Source organism: Dermacentor variabilis, chromosome 1, assembly GCF_050947875.1.
Source record: "Dermacentor variabilis isolate Ectoservices chromosome 1, ASM5094787v1, whole genome shotgun sequence".
NCBI classification, from domain to species: domain Eukaryota; kingdom Metazoa; phylum Arthropoda; class Arachnida; order Ixodida; family Ixodidae; genus Dermacentor; species Dermacentor variabilis.
The window spans coordinates 35,563,899-35,585,572 of NC_134568.1; the positions used below are offsets into that span (position 1 = coordinate 35,563,899).

At 47.7% G+C, this 21,674-nt stretch overlaps 2 protein-coding genes across 2 annotated transcripts; one reads left to right on the top strand and one right to left on the bottom strand.

The window, feature by feature from the left end:
- Window positions 1-288: 288 nt before the first annotated feature.
- LOC142576471 (uncharacterized) lies at window positions 289-3,317 on the bottom strand. The gene is made up of 4 exons (XM_075686616.1): window positions 3,191-3,317; window positions 2,721-2,749; window positions 2,062-2,127; window positions 289-555 (listed from the first exon to the last, which is right to left on the bottom strand). Exons 1-4 carry the CDS (start codon window positions 3,231-3,233, stop codon window positions 349-351), a joined length of 345 nt encoding a protein of 114 aa, XP_075542731.1. The 5' UTR covers window positions 3,234-3,317; the 3' UTR covers window positions 289-348.
- A 6,788-nt stretch (window positions 3,318-10,105) lies between these two features.
- LOC142576478 (uncharacterized) lies at window positions 10,106-12,795 on the top strand. Its single transcript, XM_075686622.1, has 4 exons — window positions 10,106-10,240; window positions 10,907-10,929; window positions 11,559-11,600; window positions 12,371-12,795. The coding sequence occupies exons 1-4, from the start codon at window positions 10,201-10,203 to the stop codon at window positions 12,587-12,589; spliced, it is 324 nt and encodes a 107-aa protein (XP_075542737.1). The 5' UTR covers window positions 10,106-10,200; the 3' UTR covers window positions 12,590-12,795.
- Window positions 12,796-21,674: the final 8,879 nt, after the last annotated feature.

Consider the following 21,674-nt stretch of genomic DNA (forward strand, 5'->3'; position numbering starts at 1 on the left):
ATATTCAAGAGCGGTAAAAATAGCTTTTAAAGCTACTTATATATATCACATAGCTTGTATGCGTGTGGGTCTGCTGGCCAGTGTGTTTTACCGGATCCTCCGACTTATCGATTGAATTAAATTTTAGGGTTTTACGTGACAAAACCATGACACTATTATGACGCACGCCGTAGCGGCGGACTAAATATTAATTTTGACCACATGGGATTCTTTAAGGGATCTAGCAATGTTCTGGCTACCTCAGCAAAGTATAAAGAAAAAAAGAAAGCAAGCAAACAATGCAAAAGGTAGACTAGCACATGTTTATTTCGGAAATGATTGGCACGCAAGGGATTAAAGCGCTGATGTTTATCCGCGCCGCCTTCCTATGGGGATCCCGACACCAACTCCAACTTGGCCCTGGCCCTGGGTGCCCGTGGCTGGGTGCCGCTGGTGTGAGCCCTGACCCCAGATGGAGATTGTGGGACCACGGTTGGGGCGGTAGACGTCATGGTGAATGCTACCACTCACGCTGTGCTGGGACCGCCCACCACCTCCTTGCACATCAATCCGCGTCTGCACACGAACGAGAAGTCAGTCGTGGAAAAGTCAAACCCTGCGGTGCTTCATTTGTTCATCATTATGGCCGTTGCCCGTAAGTAAAACACTCCCCCAGTGCGCGGAAATGCGTGCCAATTAAGAAGCCTTGTGTAACTGTAACTAAAGAGTGTAGCAGACGTTCGGCGAGAAAACGAAAGTTACGAAATTTCTTGCGAAAATAACGGTTGGTGTATCCTATGCCGGGAGCATGCAACGCCTGTGCCTATATATAGGACGTTTCCTTTACCTGTACCAACTGTTTAGCATTGCTTGTGTAAAAGATAGAACAAGTCTAACCCTTGGTCTAAAGTACTCAACAAGGCGGCCGTTACTTTTACGAGAAATCAGTGATTAATTGAATGATTAACGTAATTACGCTAACTAATATTTTTTATTATTATTGAACGGCTCATATTTCAACCTACGGATTATAACCGGCGAGTCCGCAAGGCCTATTCACTTTGAAAATTAACATATCTGAACTGGTGCAGTTCTGAGAATTCGTTCCAAGTGCATACGCCTTGAGGACTCACTAACTACAATTCGTAAACTATGCGCCATAAAATAATTAATTAAATAGTTAATTAGCGGAAGGATGTTGCTTACTCAATTAGGCACTCCGATTGATCGTAGAAATAATGGCCGCCTTATGGAGTAATTTAGATCAAGGTTTAGAATTGGGTTATTTGGCATAGGCAGTCTTTAAAATTTCTACGCAGCTAAAAAAAAAAACATGCACCCTGCATATAAGAACGAGCGGTCGGCCAACCACGACAGCGAAGGAGAAGGCAACGAGGACTTCGGTCAGTCACGGGCAACCATTCTAATCAGACCCAATGCTTTTCGCAAGAAGTCAGTTTGGCTATAGAGCCGCAATGTGGGTGTAATGTCGTTATTTTTTAAATATTCTCTAACAGTAACACGATACGCAAGCTCTTCGTATGCTTTCGAAGTCACTTATCAGAATGCTGCGTTTCTTCTGCGGTATATGAGGTTAAGCCTACATATGTCCTGTTTGTGAATATTAAAATCGTGTTACATAAGTGAGAAGCGCTCGGCTTTTCTACACCCACCATCCTCGCCTCACCCCACTTTTTTTGGTTTTTGTGATCAGGAAGCATTGCTACACTGCCTTCGGATATACTTCATTTCTATCAATATTACTGCAACATCAAAAAACAAGGAAAGAAAACAAAGAAGAATTAAAAAGGAAATAAAACAAATGAAGAGCTAGCTGAGAGGTCACCATGGCTTGGAAACGTTGACTGTGCTACACCATTTTCGCTCTCTTAAGCAAAACAACTGCACCGGTTTGGACCTTTTGAGGAGGAATGAAAAAGATGCGCAAAACGATACGTTAAGTAGAGGTACCATCTTTAGCACCTTTGTAATACGAGAATGGGAGATTCAAAGCACTCTCCCGAAGCGATGCCTTAGCAACAAACGCGTTGATAAATACGAGCGCGACTCATCGATACGTACCCTTGGCGGCGGTGGTATTTTCGGCAGGTGAATGCGTGGTGGCGGCACTCGAATGGTGTCGGGCCTCTGCAAAATAAACATGAATGATGTCGTTTCTCTTAGTCGCGTAGCACAGCAGTCATCTATAGAGATGCAGCAAATGCACCTCTTAATAAAAAAAAAAACGCTGCTGCTTCCCATTTCAAGAATGTGTAGAACAGGAGAGAAAGAAGCGCGTCACCATCCCGCGCACGAGCCAGCGGACAAAAGGTTGGGATAAACCAGTAGCACCGAGCAGTCGTAACCGAAGGACGCTCTGTCATTTCGTTCTTTGCAATATGGTTACATGAAACCCAGAATGTAAGAGAAAACGTACAAGATTACAAGAAAACGTACACACACACACACACACACACACACACACACACACACACACACACACACACACACACACACACACACACACACACACACACACACAAAAGATTTCAAATGTCACTAAGTTATTCCACGACGTCACCAAGCAGTTTTTACATAAAGCAAAAAGAATTGTATACGTAAAGAGAGTGCAACATTGGTATGGTTATTGCAGCTGTGCATGCTATAACCTCCTTAATTCGCGAGGCAACACATTGTCGCATTCTCGGTAAGTGGCAGTTTTCATGAGAAATATCGCTTACCACGTGCTGCGCGTCGATGAGGGCAATCACTGAAAAGACAAAAAAAAAAAGGAAATGAATGTTTAGTCGAATGCTCACCGCTGTGGTACGTTGCTCAACACGTTACACAAACCTACATATTTGCTCATCCCAGAATTACGCCCATTTATGCTCACCCATATATTATCTTTGAGGCTAACCTTCTTGCATTAATTTTAGTATATATCAAAACAGCGCTAGGGGAAATGTAGGCGAGGTATTCCTTTGCAGACACCAGGCAGCAGATAAAACGCGCCAATGCACTCGGCCTTCGGCAAAAAGCCAGTCGGCATCAGCAGCCAGTATACGGTGCACGACTACAACAGCGTTTGGCAAAGATCAAAACAACAGGAAACCGCTTCCTACGATGCTGCAAACGGTATTGGGGTAATTGCGCTCAGAATCCAGCGCGAGAAAGTTGCAAGGTGAGGGCTTCGCAATTTTTCGCTCACCAGACAGGAAAAGCAAGCACACGGTAACTATCCTCGAAGACATGATGCCTGGAATTGAGCTGACGCTGGCTGTTCCTCTGCTCTTCAGAAAAATAAAGTAAGACCCGTGGTCCTCAGCCGCGGTGGCTTATAAAGCGCCGCTGCGATAGGACGAGAGCGAGAGATCGGCGTGCTATCTGTTGAAACCTTGCACGCCGCCGGTATTTCCCGAGCGCACGAGCCGCTCGCGATGACGAGCGGACGCAATCGGCGAGCCAGACAGGAAAGGCCCCGCTTTTCCGCTTTCCACCAAGCGTTGCGTTGACCGCGCTGACATCCTTCTCGCGAATACAGTGTGTTGTTTGCCCTAGCGAAACGACATTCTCAAAGTGTCTGCCCAAAGCGCTGTGTTATTGGCGTTTTTCTTTCTCTTATACATGTATATAGGAGGGGGTGCTGATAAGTTTCTGGCTTCCACCGGAAAGAAGAGAATCCCCTCCCCCCCCCCCCCCCCCCGCCATTTAGAGAGACTGATGCACTTAATTGGTATAGCCCAGTTGCAGCTTTTCTAGGCCGTTCAAATAAAAGTCCTTGGGGTGGGCCTCAAACCAGCCCTCAGCGCCTTCATGGGTTTCTTCTAGTTTGAGGTGAGATAATAGTTCGAAGGGGGCCAGGTCAGGCAAGTAGGATGGATGGTGGACCAAATGGATACCCATGGAGCTAAATTTGGAGGCCATAATGTTGGACGTGTGCGCAGGTTCATCATAGTGCAGAAAAAAAAAAAGATCCCTGTGGTCAACTTTCCACGACGTTTTGTCTAAATTGCCTCCTTCACCTGGTTTAGGAGGTAATCATAACATTGTCTGGTAATAATAGAGCCATCAGGTAGGTAGTCCATAAACAGAATACCATCCTTGTCCCACAGAAATGGACGCCATCAATTTTTTTGGCTCATTTGTGGGTGCAGAACTTCATCCACGCTGGAGATGTGCTGTTGCACCACTCCTTTGAGTGTTCCTTCGTTTCCGGATCATAAATGTGGAGCGAGGTTTTTATCCTCGGTCACTAACCTAGCTGAAAAGTTCCGTGCAGCTTCAAAGTGGGCTAAAATGACTTTGGATGCTTCAACTCATTGTTTCTTCCGATTCACTGTTGAAACATTTCGGCAGCCACTTCACTGAAAGCTTGCGCATTTCTAGGATGGCGTGGACAAGAAACTCCACACGCGCACGTGAGACGTCCATTACTGGTGGTCATTCGCCCGTTGTCAGCAATCAGCTAATGAACAGCATCGCAGGTTGCCTGGCCAGTTGAGGTTCGAGGACGCACACTGAGGGGCTCATCTTCAATGGTGAAGTGCCCGATCTTGAGAAGAGGTACCCATCTTTTGACAGAGCTGTAGGAAAGACGCTTCTCCTCCAGTGCTTGTCAGATCTCAGTGTGAATGTCCTTTTGCCTGAATTTCCCTGTAGAAATCAAAACTTAATTACGGCTCGTAACTCCGACGACGTGAAATTTCCTTGAGTTTCTGCCATCACAGCATCTCGCTGTAAGAAAAAAAAATAACAGGTCCAATAATGGCATGCATATGATATTTGCACAGCTAAATTATAAGATATTAGTCCGTAATATGGCCCCAGACTCTTTTTTTCCTATTTCATTTAGAAGGGCGCAAAGGCAAGAACTTATCAGCACCCCCGCGTAAACGCATGTATGCGAGGAACGAGGGAGATGGTAAACAGCGAATATTCCTGCGCTTTTTGCTCGCAAAACTTCTAGTTCTTTCTAGTTCTAGTTCTTTCGAGGGTTGAAGAAAACCGATATTAATCGTCGTGAAAGGGAGCAAGTTAATTAAAAAGCTAAATTTATGATCGTAACGATTTCACCGAACACTCGCTATACCGCTGAACGCATTTTTGTTTCCCGCAGCAATGCGAGCCATAAATTCACGGGACATGAAGATTTAACATGACTTCAAGGTCTTTCATAAAATCGGATATATCGCAATCATTTCATATTTCGCGCCACGCACTTAGTACACCTTGACAATCTTGGTGATCGCACTATCCCGAATGTAACGATATTTCGCGTGACATCATCAGATTGCGCACATTTGAATTCACTAGCGCAATCACACGTTTATCCCGCAGATGGGCTTCTAGGTGCACATAAGCAGCACGCGTGAGTGAATTGACCTTGGCGAGGCATGTGTTTTTACGAGAAATTGTCATTCATAAGTCATGGTCATATTCGAGAGAAGCAGGCAGAAGTACGAACATCGTGTCCGTGAGACCGCATGCAAGCGTTCACTAAATGTTCGGGTGTACTTAAGCGCTTCTACGAAGCCTACCGGTGTAACGCGTTCCTTCCCGCACTCAGTGAATTGAATATCCAACGGCCACTAAGGTCCGCACTCCCAAAACTTTACCTCTTGGAAACATCATTGACACGAAAAGTCATCTTCGCTCCACGAAATGTTGAGTATGTGAATCCCTTAATTTGTTCACGCAGCGATGAGCGAGAAATAGACACGTTTAACAATTATTAGCGTATGTGTAGCAGGCTGTCGAAGACCTCCAGTGTCTCTGTTGTAGAGGCCAATTTTCGGCTGCAGCTAGTACTGCTACGAACAACCGGAGAGCAGAGACAAGCTTACACATCGTGGTGGCTAAGTGGCTATACAATTGCGCTGCTGACCACGACGTCGCGGGTTCAGTACGGGCCGCGGCGGCAGAAAATTCGATGGGAGCGAAGCGCGAAAGCGCCCATGTACCGTGCTTTCGGCGCAAGTTAAAAAAAACCGAAGGCGGTCAAAATTAATCAAGTCTCCCACGACGGCGTCCCTCATAAACCACTTTGCAGTTTAGGGACATTAAACCCCATAGAACAGAGAGACAGAGACAAGTTTTCTGGCGATGGTAATAGCGTAAAAAAAAAGGAAACGTGCGCAAACATTGCTGTTGCAGTGATAAAGAATGAATTCTACTCGTGTTATACGAAAATGGCAGCAGTGTGGCGAAGCGGGTCACGTGGCGTCTTAAAAAACATAGTAAAGCCCGAAAAACAACGCCTGCGTAGGTTGAGCCGCGGGAAATCCAGATATATCTTATCTCATCCATCACAAAGGCAGCCAGAGTGATCCCCCTCGACACTTGTTTATCGCGCATAGGCAAACAAACCAACCCACCCGCGCAGGCACGGTCGCTCAAGTGTAACACGCTGCATACAGGTGCTCGCCCGTGCAGCGTGAAATATTTAAAAAGCAGACCTCTACGAAAAAATGGCTAAGTTATTTTGTCTTTTCAATTGTCATTTTTCTTGACGGCACGTGCAATACCAAACCGGTACGACCACTTGAACCCATGCCAACAGATGTTTGGGGCTAAATATCTGGACGGAAAGGTGGGGTGGGGGGTGGGGGGTGTTCGTCCGCGAGGAGCCCCTGCCACAGAGCGCACCCCGATCCACTGTCGAGTTGAATGCTAAAGCATTCGGCGAGGGCGAGTAATAAACATGGTTGCGGCTTTCTTCTTGCCGCGTTTTTCTTCGTCGATTCGCCTCGCGAGCTCGCTTACAGTTTTCGATGACGGCGTGAACATCTCGCAGAATGGTGCCCCCTAACAGAAATCTTCACTGCTTTATGGATGTCGCTAACAACGTTCCCAATTGGCCATTCACAATGCCATGCGTGAAGCTTAACGAGAAAAAGAAATGATTACACAAAAGAAACGTTGGACAAATGTTTCATCCTTCAAATAAGGGAAACATCACAGTAAAGATTCGGAACTAAGTAGCGCTGAGTGGCACTTATTAATATACTGCAAGTTCGCAGTGTACACGATCTCCCGTTGATGTGAATTGGAAGCCGTAGTTTTGTTTTTCCGTTGTATAAGAAATTATATGGAAACAAGGGTCGAGGTTGCAACGATTTCAAATAAACAGCGATAGTCCATCCTGCAGCTGAACTCAATTCATTATACTAGCCATTTCCATGAAAATACGGAAACGAAGCAGTGCGGTTGTTAGAAATGCAGCAACGTTAAGTTCTTGTTCTATTGTCAGTATAAGCACAACATCGGCGTCGTCGAAAGCATGATGCCTGACGACACTATAACAGCAACATTCAAATCCTAATCAGCATTGATACCTTTGTAGCGAACGCCGGATGGCTGTGAAAAACAAGAACACAAAAGATGGTTACGGTAGGCATTTTAAGAGGCAGACCGTGAAAGTCTATCGCATTGTGGCTTCACTTATTTTTTAAAACTTTTCAGTGAACGAGCTCAGCGTGAGTCACACAGAGGTGTCCCAGGCTTGTACAAGATACTCAGAAAATGTATCTAAGTTGAGTTACTAATTACCACACAAAAAAGTATTTGAGAAGAGCATTAATTTTGTAAAATGTCGCCCTTCTTATTCTGACGCGAACCATGCATGCTGTAAGGCAGCTTCAAGAAAGGCGCTGCCGGTTGTTTACTTTTGGCATGTCAACCTTGAGAGCCGCGTTCCCGTTCTTTCTGTGTTTTTTTTGTTTTGTTTACTCTGTAAGCCTACCGCCCATAACGGTTGTGAGACACACGTAATGGGTGGGACCGGCCATCTGCGCATGTCGCGTCTGCCGCAATGAGCTCGGTGCGGGACGATAGCGCACCTGACAGTGACGAAGGGCGTATCTTGAATACTGAGTGGAAGATACACTGAAATTACAAACTACTCAATCGATGAGATGGTAAAGACAAGTCCGCTATCCATTTTGTACCCCCCCCCCCTCTCCTCTTGATATTAACGCTAAAAGGTTTTCTAAAGCTGTGTGTTTATACAGATGCATCTAATTTCTAGAAAACGAAAGAAAATACGGACTTCACAGCGAAGGCGCCATTCAACGTCGCATAAGTGTCGCTACTTAGTCACGTGACAAGGAACGAAGCATGGCGGACATTTAAGATATGCAGTGTTTGAGCACCACAGGTATTCGCTCTTGGTTAGCCTTTGAAGAAAAAAGAACTATGAAAAAATTACTGAAAACACTGAAAGATGCGTCCGTCTTGTAGATCCACGGAATTAATACGACTGCAAATAACGACGCTATACAAATGCAGAGCGGGCAGTACAATAATTATTTATTGGATTTATTCACCAATTCCGAATCGAACAGCTCTGACGAGTATCAATTAAATATGAAATAAATATCCTCGTTTATTGTGATAACGCTAACGTGTACCGCGGACTGGCGACTTAGCAGAGTAACAGCAGCACTGTGCAGGAATCAAATATCGATCAATTGATTGATCATCATCGCTCAATATGCTCAGAAAAATGCTCATCGCTTTGGTTCATAACTTGCGGCGAAATGGGTTTTTTCTGTATGCTCGTTCTCTCATCCATGTATCTGTAGATAAAATAACTACGTACAGAAAAAAAAAACCTTTGATTCGGAATATGAACAGGTGCGCAAAACAGCCGTTACAGCTCTCGTCCTCTAATCGTTTGTTCCCAACAAACGCCGGAGATTGAGCATTGGATTAGATAGAGCGCGATATAGGCCTGTATCAAGGCCTACCAGCCCGAATCTTTTGTCATACGCTACCAATTCACTGGGAGGTCCCTTTCTGCCCTCATGCCATCTCTTCACAATGAGCGCTGAAGCGGCGATAAAACGTGCTAAAATGTCGAAGCAGAAACGATTGAGCAGCGCACCCGGTCATGTACAGACAGGTCAAGGTCGAACTCACGACGCCGTCACTAAAGGACGTCGAGGCGGGAGCAGAATTCTTTCCGGTTCATGCTGCCAGACGTCAAGGACGCTTATTAAACCGCTCATTCTCCAGACGACAAAGGTTGTTAGCCCGTAGCCTCAAGGCTACATGTACAAGTGGCTAGCACAAGACACTTGTATATGTAAGTTGTTTTAAGTTGTTCACAGACTGTCAACAATCTAAAAGATGGAATTATGAATCGGCGAACTTGGTGGCGTATGAAAGAAAGCGCAACTGGATCGTGATAGCGGCGGTGCTGCCAGAACAGTTTACGGTCGTCGAATACGATTGCATTGCTAGAGTGCACCGCAGTCGGTGGTGTTCGCTTGGGTAATTTGGGTAATGTGTACTTCTGGGTCCATTATCTCGGTTTTATTTTGTCATCCCTATATTGAACACTGTAACCAGCAAAAGACAGTAATACAAATACAGGAAGATAACGAGATCCCTTTGTGGTCGGCTAGTAAAACAGGGAGAGGGGGTTGATAAAGGCGAGAAGAAACAATGTGCACATACTTAAACCGCGTTATTACAGCTCGAAACAACCTGTCACGTCATTCACGTATCCTCGGTGGCGCGACTAATATACATTTCGAGCATTACCAGCGCTGTTGCGTCGTGGCAACGAAACAACTTTACAGAAGAACTAAATAGCGCTGTTCTCTACAAAGGATGCGTCCCAGCACGGCTAACTGGCGGCAAACGGGAAAAGCGATCACTCTCGGTCATCAATGCAAGGCTCCGCCTTGGTTTCACGCGGTCGGTTTCGAAGATGAATGCGTGCAATGCCGCGCTCTTTTTTTTTTTTCATCTTCCTGACAAACCAGGAACTGCTAAGCGTTGAATGACCGACCCGCGTCAGACGCGTATCACGGAACCGAAGGGCAAGCGCTTGCCGGGAGGGGGGAATCCCGACCGCGCGGCTCGTGCTAACCCATCGAGGAAACCTAAGCCGCCTCGACGTTTGCCCGATGATCCCGCACGCGCTCGTGGTCGCTGGTGTATTGCCCGGTAGCGTGGCAACCTCTCTGCGTCCGTCCGGATGCAGCTATAGGCGGGACGTAATAACGGAACCAACAAGAGCTGATGCGAGCTCGCGGAACCAAGAAAAAAAAAAAGAGGCATAGCCAAATGAAGTTTGATCCTCGCTCCCTTGCGCTACGAGGCGGATCGAGTATAAATGTCTGAGCGACGCCCGCCAGCCGTCATTCACTCCTGCTCTACGCTCACCACGTGTGCCTTGGAGACTCCTCTGTTGGGCAGTATCCTGCGAACATGTGCCGTGTGTCACTTTGTGTTTTCGTACTGCTGATAGGTAAGCTTTCATGCATGTGCTTTTGTTTTCTCTTCCTTGTTTTTTTTTGTTTTTTACGTATCGTAAGCGATGGAATATCGTGGGCCCCTATTCGGGGAAGCCTTTTGCGGTAGAATGGTTCCTTAAGAACAAATTTCCCCCGCTCGTTATGCGGGACACGTTATTAGCGAAGGCGAACGGCCCATGGTAAAGAGCTCTTACGAACGAAAAAGCTCCCAGCATCCGGCCCCTCATAATACATATTCAGGTATATGGCTTCAGAGACCACTTGCTTTCTTTGGCTGAACGCTTCAGTGAGCCCGAATATAACGATCAGTTATCACTTCATGCTTGTTTCTAAATCTATACAATATGAACCATGATTTTGCGAAAATATTAACGTCACTTTATTGTGTTTAAGCAGCATTTTCGTAGTTTGTTAATTCCCTTCAGGAATAATACTTGTCTTCGTAATAAATAAATAAATAAAGAAAATAAGAAAAAAACATCCGTTCTTATGTAAATAGAATGAAATTGCACTGTGTAAGAATTTCGAAATAGGCTTCCTGTTAAATTAGAGCGATTTTACATAATTGCCCTAAATATTTTATGCATGTTTTTTTTCTTTTGCTGTGTTTAAAAGAAAGAATCTACTAATTGTCCTTTCGCTCATTTTGTTTTTTCAAGCTGTCACCATGGTTGCCGGGCAGGTGAGTACATCTTTCTTTTCATATTAATTCGGATTTCAACTGGTAACTCGTAATTGCTCATTCACATTATACGTTGTGTTTTTATATGACCGTAACCACCTGCAGTCTGATATGACATTATTCATAAACAACAAATTATGTCAACCACCGAAGTAATGAGGAAAGACCATTGTGGGATTTAACCATATACCAGAAACTGCACCGTGGCCTAGTCTCTTAACGTCCATTCAGAAACCAGTGCAAGAACGTTTTCGAATTCCTCCCAACTCTAAATGAGGCAGCCGCGACCAGGAGTCGAACCCATGACTTTAGCAGATCAATGTCGGGGCCAGTGAGCCACCACGACAGGCCAAGCAAAGAAATGTAAAAAAAAGCTGAAAACAAGTATAGAAGTTCTGTGTAACTTGTTAAAGCCGTTAGTCCTACTCAACCTGCTAAAATGAACTGTTTTTACCTATTGCACAAAGCAAGCAGCATAGTTTATTTGAATGCCGGTAGGTAAAACTGCATGAGCATTAAAAAAAGGCATTGTGATAGCTTTCGTACACATTATCAATGTTTCTGGGAAGGTGTTACAGCAGTCTTATACAACGATAAAGAAACAACTATTTTTTGTTTGTTTCCAACAGAGACGACGTCCAAACTTTGACTTCAAGCCGGAACCTCCCCGAGTAAGTGCTCCCAGCGTGTGTAACTTGGAAGTACAACGCATAATATTCCTGTCACGTAGGCAGTTTCTAAGTTTATCGAAACCAATGGCAATTAACGTGTACCCGCTATTCATTGCAAGCACGGAGATAATGGACGATATGGATTTAAGTCGTCGCAGAATGTTCGCGTCGTTTTATAAAGGAGTTTTATTTCACATTATTATTATTATTATTATTATTATTATTATTATTATTATTATTATTATTATTATTATTATTATTATTATTATTATTATTATTATTATTATTATTATTATTATTACTTTTTCTTACGTGCGGCGCAATGTTAAATTTTTACTGATGAAAGGCTGCTTATGTGCACGAAGCACGGTTTCTGTATTTACGCTTTCCCCACAGCGTACCACATGTATACAGCTTGCACTTTACATAACTGAAAATAATTTATGCCTGAATTCACGGAGGTTTTCGTTCATAAGCGCAGTCTGCAGTGGACCGCTATAGCCTTCGCTCATACTTTTTCTTCCGTCGCGATTCGCTTGCGGCATCTGCTGACATTGTCCGCCCGTCTGCTTCTGATGCCCGTTGCAAGTTTCTTTTTTTTTTTTAAAGTATTGTAGATCCCTACCTGCTAGAGCGTTTGAACGCGATCCCTCACAAGTCTCGCTCTTGTTGCCTGACAAGAACGAGTCTCAAGCCGGCGTTCCCATTTGCGCGTGTCGCCCTGTCTGTTCACTCATTTCCCGCCTCCTGCCCTCCTCGTTGCCCCGCAGCATCGGCTGAACGTGTTCGGATCGGCGTCCGGCAACAACGGTCGCAACTTCAACGCCAACGTGGGTGCCCGCGGCGAGTACGACTTCCACCGCTCCAAGAACGGCGGCCGGGTGACCGGTTACGCCGAGGGCTCGCAGAGCTTCGGCCGCTTCGACGGACACTCGTACCGGGGAAAGCCGCAGGGAGAGGTCGGAGTGCGCGCCCACATACCTTTCTGAGAGCGACGCCTCTGCAACCGGGTGCGACGACCAGGGAAATTCTGTGCTCGATGGAGATCGAGAGACGGAGCCGCGCAACCGCTCGCGCGCGGGGGTGCGCGTACGGGATCGACGGCGAGAGCTTTGTTCGGAAGGACGGGTTTTTATTGCTTTTTTTTTTAGTTGCTGTTCTTCTCTATTGTTAAATAAAGCGAAAATACACCTTGCACGCTTTCACATTTTGTTTAAAACCAGGGACGCCACTAGGTGGCAATGTGCACGACGGCTTAACTGAATCGGGATTCACCGTTGTGTCTCAGTGGCTAAAGCGTCTTGCTGCTGAGCACAAGGTGTCGAGTTTAACTGCAGGCCGCGAGCGCTACATTGCGATGGGAACGGAATGCAAAAAGCGCTCGTGTGCCGTGTTTTTTTTGGGTGCACGTCGAAAGGACCCCAAGCGGACAAAATTACTCGAGAGCTCTGGACTACGGCGTCCCTCGTGACCCACTATGTTTTGGGATGTCAAAAGTCGCAATTTAAGTCGGTTGCTGCCCTCATGCGAATATCCGCTATGCCTTTGTACACAAACAGTTTTTATTATCATTATCGTCATTATCATTATCATTATCACCCCAGTTGTGTCATGTATGCATGTTTTTTACCGAAACACAATCACCCTAGCCCACATCGCTAAATTATCAGTGTCATTATTACAAGAAAGCTGCATATGGCTAGCCGATTCTTCCGTCCGTCCGTCTGTCGGTCACCTGTATGCCGAAAACTCCTCCGGAGCAACCCCGTGCGCATGCGCGCCAAAAAAAGAAAATAGAGAGAAAGAGAGGTGCGCGACAGGCTGCGCCAGTAGTGACGTCGTTGGACTCCGTCGCAGCCGAGCGCGCGCACAGCTGTTTCTCTCCGGCTCCGAAATGCGTAGGCCATGTGTCATACGTTCTTCATAGGAGCAGGCAGCTTTAGATGAGCAACGCCGCTAGCAAAACCGGGAACGAGCTCGTCTACGCCATGCCGATGCTGCAGCTCGGGCACAAGAACATGCTCGTGCAGCCGAGCGCAAGCAGCAACTGCATACGAAGGATCCGGCAGTCTATATAAAGCCTTCGTTTAATGAACCATCGGGATTAACTCAATGATAAACACCGGGGCCGCACGTTTCCGCTTCGCTGGTTAACCATCTGTACGGATTGTTTGGGTGGGGATTTCTTTAGTACCTATATGTTTTACGCAGCCACAGATTTTAAGTCGCTTTCAGCCATGAAACATCTGCCATGAGGAATTCATTGTCCACCCCCATACAAAATACATCCATAACAATGCCATTTGTCATGACGCTCTTTCGCTCATATCTGGCCTTCGCGCCATAAAACACCGGACATCATCATCATTATCATCATTACTTAATTCCGCGATACCATTGTGGAGGGAGGTGTTGATGATTGTGCAAGATGGTTACCGTGGTTTTTCTCGGTCGGTTTCTTGGTTGGTTCTTTAAGAATAGCACATACCTGCTATAACGAATTTTCCAAGAATTAGGTGGCATTTGAAAGTACATTTACTCGGTCCTGTTTAGAAAGAAAAGTACATTTGGGAAAGAAAAGAAGTAAAACTACTAAATGTAATGAGGACTTAGCAGACAGATCACCTTGAATCAAATATAGATACCTCGTTGCCGTAGCGCACATTCCTATGAAAATCTCCATTAAATGAAGCTTGCAAAGATAGATCATTAGGAATGGAAAAATAGCCCCTTCTTCTTGCGTCCGTCTTGTTGTTAAGGCAAAAGCCTGAGACGGCTCATGGGAATCAACATCTGATGTTGGGCCTTACACCGTCCGGCGTTATGACCCCAAAATTAATAAGGAATCGAACCCTTGATCTTTGATGGGAGTGAAACCCGCGACCTCTGGGATCAATTAAGGCGAATTAGGCCGTTAGTTTCTTTATAAGCAAGCATGAAGCCTAGGTGGAAAATAAACGTCAGCACGACCTGTGGTGCAAATTAAGGCAAAGTTAGGTAAAGCAAGGTTCATTAAGACATAGTTCATTAAGACACTTGAACTCATGACCTTTGGTGTGAGTCGAACCCACTTGGAGATATGGCGAACCGGCCATATCTCCAAGTTGGATTCCGATTGACATTGTGAAGGTCGAGAGTCGAGCCCACTATTTCTGGTGGGAGTCGAACCCACGACCTGTGTGATTAATCAAGACAAAGTTAAGTAAGGGTCGCTTATTTAAGATAGAGTTAATTAAGGCACCATACCCACGACCTTTTGTGGGAGTCGAAGCCACTTGGGGATATGGGCGAACCGGCGGTATCCCCAAGTAGGATTCTAATTAACATCGGGAAGCTCAAGAGTCAAACCCACCAACGTTGGTTAGAGTCGAACCCTCGACCTCTGGTGGGAGTCAAAGCTATGACCTTTGGTGTTAATTAAGGCAAAGATGATTAAGGCACTTGAATCCACGACCCAACATGGAGATATGGGCTAACCGGCCACATCTCCAAGCTGCATTCCAATTGACATCGTGAGGGAGGAGATTCGAACGAATATCCTTTGGTATTAATTAGAGAGAAGTTAGTTTAGGTACGGCTAATTAATGTAAAGTTAATTAATGCGCTCGAACCGTGACCTTTGGTGCGAGAAAACAAGTAGTAAGAAGTGACAACGCATTAGAATGAAAATGTCAAGTAATGTAATGAATGTCTCGTGAGCGGGCAGGCTTTCACCTTCATCATCTTTAGCGTATGCTAAAGTGACAGACAGACAGACAGACAGACAGACAGACAGACAGACAGACAGACAGACAGACAGACAGACAGACAGACAGACAGACAAAGAACTTCATTTAATCCTCAGGAGCTACTGTCAGGACCTCCTAACGGGAGGCCTTTGTAGCCCCTGGCCGAACCCACGTAGAGGACAGAACGCCGTGGTGTTCCGCGCTTTCCTGGGCTCTCTGGATAGCCTGGGTTTGATTTTGGAGTACCGTGCTTCTGATGGCCTCCTTTCATGCTAAAGTGACTGTCAACTTTATTCTTGCGCCTTGCCCAGAAATATTTAACCAGGCCTTTCAGCAAGGCCTGCTGAAATACCATTTGGTTGCTTTGTTTTTTTTATATACACTTTTGTCTCAGAGAAATGTAAATTAATCGTTGCGTTTCACGAGATAAATTTCTTAGTTGTCCGACGTACAGAACTTATTATGTGTGGTAAAAAATTAGTTCTTTTAATAATTAGCGCATTCAGCCTGCACATAGAAAGCGGACAATAAAAAGAGACTGACCCTTGAGTGCACGCCGGAGTACGCACAAGGACACTGTAAGCGGTCTCAAACCATCGCACATCAAGAAGTGTACTAGTGCACGAATCGCTTTTTGTGCACTGTGGTTTTGAATAGTCGGCGGGCTCAAATCTTTTTTTTTCATTTTCACTCTTTTCAGCATACGGCCAATATTTGTCGCGTAGGGCAACCGGCACTATGTCAGCAAGCATAGAGCCCACAACAAATGCCGTTGAAAAACGGCATTTACTAATGAAAACCGCTGTGATTTCCAAGTTGTAATGAATATAGAGGGGCTGCTTTTTGATGTACCTGATTTGTTGCTCTGAAACGCGTCGGATTTCTTTGCCAAAGTATATATATATATATGATGTTATGATTATATATATAATCATAACAAACCAACAAGCACGCCAAGGACAGCTTAGGGGAAATTAGGTGCACTTGTTAAATGATTAAAGAAATGATAAATTATTAAAAATGAAAGTTGATGAAAAAACAACTGGCAGCAGGTGGGATGCGAAGACGAGGGTTCGTATTGCATCTGCGATCAGTTGTTTTTTTATCCGCATTCGTTTTCCTTAATTTATAACTTCTTTAATCAGTTAATAATCACAAGTATTTGCCCTGCACTGTCCTTGGTGTCTTTGTTTTTTGGCTTCTTATAATAACAGTTATAAAAATCGGGCCCCTCGCCTTCCGTTCTTCTCGGTAGTAAATATAGTAGCAGGGCGTGTATGCCAAGTGAGCTCCTGAACAATACTTTGCAATATAGCGAACACAGTTTAATCATGGATGCAAGACGTAAAAGATGTGCGACGTGCTGCTAACGCATTTAACTCTAATTTAACCCTAAATCGTCACCAATTGTTCTACTTGCGCTTTCCGTAGATGCAGGGTTGCCAACCCTCGACCTCTCGGCCGACGGAGCTCCGACGATGAGCTGCTTCAACGCTTACTCCGTTTGACATACCTTACAGTGAGCGCTACATTTACCTTTCATCCCCTATTAATTTTAACGAACAAGAGAATAACATACACCATGGGAAACAACATCTGGAAGGAATAATCGAACAACAGTTTAGCGCCTTCATCGAGAAATTTATTCTGAATTACTTTCCAATGACGCAAGACAAGGTTTCGTAAATGAACTCGTGACGCCTTCCAATCATTCGATCTTCCACGGGGAGCCTATGCAAATACCAAGTGCCGATTTTCACTGGATGTGACCAGCGCGCTTCTGCGATCACTGTGATGTCACTTGCCCATGCCACTTTTGTTGGGCTTGGAAGCACTCGTCCGCTTGGCCCGCCGTGATTTCGACGAGGACCTGCTCGCCGCCTTCTTCGACTTCCCCCGCCTACCTCCACGGCTCGACGACGAGTGGTTGCTACGGGCGCGGCGGTGCCGTTTACGGGCGCCACTCTTGGTGGTCGCGCTTGCGGTAGACGAGGTGCTCACCGAGCGGTGGCGTCGGCTCTTGCTGCGTCCCCTTTTCCTGCCGCGGCTGCTCTCCGTGCCGGTGGTGGACATCGCTCGGTGACTGCCTCTGTGTTTGCTGCCACCTCGGCCGCTGCGGGACGAGTGTTGGGATCGGCCACGGCTCCTTCCCCTCTTGGCATGGTGGCTGCTGCTACCGGAGTGGTGACTACGGGAGCGGTGGCGACGCTTAGTACCCTTGGCAGCGACCGAGGAGCCATCGCTAGGGGACGAGCTCCGCGCTCGAGTCTTGCGGCTCACTCTGGGAGCCTTTTGTGGGCGTCCCTTGCTGGTGGAGGGGACGTTCACACCGGCGGCGGCCGCGGGTTCATCGGAGGCCTTTCTTGTCTTAGCAGAAGTCCTGGTGGTGGTGGCTTTCTGCACGGCCGGCTTCACTGACCTGGACGTCGTCGTTGGTGTAGACGAATTCTTGGTTGCGCTCCCGCGCGGCCGCTTGACGACGGGCGCCTCTTCAGATGGACTGCCCCCATCGTCGGCAGCAGCCGGCTTCTGCTTCGCCCTGGTTGTCTTGGGCGGGGCCGCTTTCTTTTTGGCTGAATCATCATCCTTCGTCATGGCGGCAACAGCTCGGTGCACTCTCTGCCTCGGTTCTCCGTCGGCGCGCACTCCCGCGGTCTCCCTGCCGTTGGCCTCCGCCTTGAGGCTGACAGGGAATCGGGTGGCAGGCCTGACTTCCGGAGCAGCCGCGCCCACAGTGCAAGGACGCGCCGCCTTCCGCGATCCAACCAAGTCTGCTCTGGCCGGTCGAGGCGCTCTCTCGAGCCCCGTGGAACGGCGCGTGAAGTGCCGGGCTTCTTTCTCTTTCGGCGTGCCGATCTTCGAGCGAGCAGCCCTCGCTTTTTCAGCAATTCCAATGCTTGAATGGTTCGCCATGTTAATACAAAACTCATAAAAAGTATGGCACATTTATTACCAGTCCGTTTTAACCCCAATGCTTAGTATTCCCGGATGCTTCGGAGCGGGGTACGAGTCAGAATTGTACTCGGGCATTTCGTAATAGCATGTGTCGCAGTTAGCAGCTGTGCAGTACGGTTCTAACACAAAATTGTACTGATGTATATGTGTATGGCTTCGCCGTCGAACGCAAGATCGCCCTCATGATTCCTAAGGTCCGTGGCCGTGTACTGCAACCGGCGGTATTGGCCCTAGAGGTGGAAGTGACCTCATCCTTGAGGCCCCGAACAAGCCCGGTTGCAGCTCGATCCTGCACGTCCGCCTCCGCCTCCGAAGACGACGACCATGATGATGGTGTTGGTGATGATGATCATGATGATGGGCTCATAATATGGCTTATACCTACATTGGAGGAGTGGTGGTGGTAACAACTTTATTGACAATCCGGCAAATTCGTGGCCTGTGCTTACGCCGCCCCCGTGAAGGTACGGAGATCCTGTCTCCTCGCCACCTCACAGGCTTGCTGGATGGCCCATAGTTGATTTTCGAGGTTTGAGCTGCGCAACGCGGCCGTCCATCGCGCCGCAGCTTCATCTGGGGAGACTGCACTTTCTATGCATATAACTCACATTCCCAGAGAATGTGTCTAAGAGATGCGTGAGCCCTGCCGCATAGTTTGCAGTTATCGTGTGAGTACATGTCCGGATACATCCTCCTGAGAGGGACGAGGTTGGGGAATGTCTCTGTTTGTAGCTGCCTCCAGTCTACCGCTTGGGCCCTGTCGAGTTTGGGGTTAGGGGCGGATAAACACGCCTTGAGTTTTGATAAAATTTTGTAATATCACAGTACCTGTTCATTCTGTCCCTCTGTCCATGCCTCCGTTGGATTTCCAACCCCAAGAGAGGATCCTTCTTCGCAGGCGCGGAATGAGAGACCTCGCGCTACGCGGTGCACGTCCTCGTTGAGGTTGGGTACGGAGGTGTCGGGGGACGTGTGAGCCGGGAATCATATACTGTGTCGTTCCTCCGTCTCCTCGGAGGTGACATAGTTCGCGTTGGCTTTGAGTATAGCCTCAGCCTTCGGCGAAATTCTGCCTTGTGCATAGTTTCTGACCGCCGTCTGCGAGTCACTGAATACGTATCTGCAACTGGGGTTAACGCTGGCTAGGGCTATCGCCACCTCTTCCGCTATCTCGGGGTTTTTGACACGTATGCTACAAGAACTGACCAATTGTTTGTTGGTATTGAGGACGGCCTCTGCAAAAGCACGTCGATCCTCGTATTCTGCAGCGTCTACGTACAGCGCTTCCTTTTCCCTACCCAAGGCTTGGAGTAAAGCTTTGACTCTACTCTCTCTTCGACCGTGATTGAATTCGGGGCTCTTGTTCTTGGGTATATTAGCCACCTGCAGCTTTTCCCTGATCGCGCTTGGAAGGGATGTCTTGTCGCCGTGCTGCTTGTGACGACTTATCCTGAGTTTGTCCAGGATGCTCCTGTCCGTTCGTGTCTTCGCTAGTCTCTCGAGTTGCGAGATTTGGTGTGCCTCAATTAACTCTTCAAGCGGGTTGTGTACGCCCAGCTGTAGCAGAAGTTCCGTGCTGGTGCTGTCTGGAAGGTCCAGTGCCCAGTGACGAGTGGCCCAGAATTTTGGTTCGGGCATCTTCTTGCTCGCTGCCTTCTCGCCCATGCTGCTCCACGCGCCATCCCCTTTGCTCTCAGTGAGTGAGTGAAATAACGTCGTTGGATGTCCGGCAAGGACGTGAACTGGTCACGCACCCGGCTAGTGCTACGTCGGGATCGGCAGGTCTAGCCCACAAGCCCGGTCGCGGGCACGCCGGACAGCCGGGATTTGCTTGTCTTGAGAAGGCCGTGCAGAAACGAGTCCCACTCCTCATTGCTGAACATGGGGTATATCGATCCACACTACCAGAGCATGTGCTAGAGTGGAAGACTGCCCGCAGGGCAGGCAGGCGTCGTCTCGATATACGTGGGGGTAAGCCTCGTGGAGAACGGACAGACACGGATATGTGCTGGTCTGCAGAAGTCTAAGCGAAACGGCTTGCTCCCTATTCAACTTGGGTTGAGGGGGTGGAAAGACCCTTCTAGACATGTAGAAAAATTTAATAATCTCGTTGCGAGTAGCGGGAGCGTCCCTGTGGCCGTAGAGAAGAGGGTATTCAGCGCTCCTTATAGAGGAAGCGCGGTCTATGAGGTCACGCGCAGCCTCGTGAGCAGACTCATTGATGTTCGGGGGAGCACCCTCGACCGACCCTACGTGAGCGAGAGACCAGTGAATCGAATGGTTTGTGAGAGCCTGTGGACTCCAGCCGCTAAGAAGACGAACAGCTTCCTTGGCCATGCAATCCTTCTGAATAGCCCTAACTGCCGTTTTGGAATCGCTATATATCTCGAACCCACGACCAGTGGCGTAGCAATAGGGGGGGCCGGGGGGCCGTGGGCCCCGGGTGCAAGGGGCCTGTGGAGGGGGGGTGTCATATACGTCTGAAGACACCCCTCTTTCCGCTGGCTATATCCGGGGGGGGTGACAGAAGACCTATGGGCCCCGGGTGCCAGACGACCTAGCTACGCCACTGCCTACGACCGTCTAGCAGGGCGAGGGCGATGGCGACTTGCTCGGTGACCCCGGGGTCTGAAGTGCAAATCGAGGCGCTATTGGGAATCTTTCCGCTCGAGTCAACCACAACGACGGCAAAGGTCTTCCCATCGCTGTACTCCGCGGCATCGACGAAGCTTGCTCTTATGTCTCGTTGCTTGATCTGTTTGAGGATGGCTGCTGCTCTGGCCTTGCGTCTGCCCTCGTTGTGGACGGGATGGACATTTCGGGGCGCAGGGGCCCCACTACGAACTTGTCTTGAATGCACCTAAAAACCGGGTACTGGCCATCGAGAATCCCGCAGGGTGGTAACCCAGCTCTTCGAGGATGCGCTTTCCTGCCACTGTGGTTGTCAGGCGAGTGAGTTGCGCACGTTCTTCGGCTTCGGCAATCTCCTCGGTGGTGTTATGTATCCCCAGCTTGAGGAGATCGTCGGTATGGGTCCTGATGGGTAGCCCGAGCGCCCTTTTGACTTCATTGCGGATGAGAGCGTTGAGCTTGTCTCGCTCCGCTCTGAGTCAGTTGTGCATAGAAACCTTGTACGTGAGGTGGCATAGTAGGAAGACATTGATCAGCCATAGGAGACTGTTTTTCTTCATGCCTCGGTGCCGGTTTGCGATTCTGCGAACGAGGCGGAAAGCATTGTCCGTCTTTGGGTTGATCTTGCGGATAGCGGTTCCGTTCCCGCCGTTGAATTCGACAAACATGCCAAGGACCCGAATTACGTCGACCCTTGGTATCACCGCCCCTTCCCCCCCCCCCCCCCGGCACATGTGCGAAGACTGATGCTGCTTTCGGA

Coding starts and splice junctions, on each gene's coding strand:
- LOC142576478 (XM_075686622.1), top strand. CDS start 10,201: ATGTGCCGTGTGTCACTTTGTGTTTTCGTACTGCTGATAG. Junction 10,930..11,558: donor TCACCATGGTTGCCGGGCAG/GTGAGTACATCT, acceptor TGTTTCCAACAG/AGACGACGTCCAAACTTTGA. Junction 11,601..12,370: donor TCAAGCCGGAACCTCCCCGA/GTAAGTGCTCCC, acceptor GTTGCCCCGCAG/CATCGGCTGAACGTGTTCGG.
- LOC142576471 (XM_075686616.1), bottom strand. CDS start 3,233: ATGTCTTCGAGGATAGTTACCGTGTGCTTGCTTTTCCTGTCTG. Junction 2,750..3,190: donor GTGCTTGCTTTTCCTGTCTG/GTGAGCGAAAAA, acceptor TTGTCTTTTCAG/TGATTGCCCTCATCGACGCG. Junction 2,128..2,720: donor TCATCGACGCGCAGCACGTG/GTAAGCGATATT, acceptor TTTATTTTGCAG/AGGCCCGACACCATTCGAGT.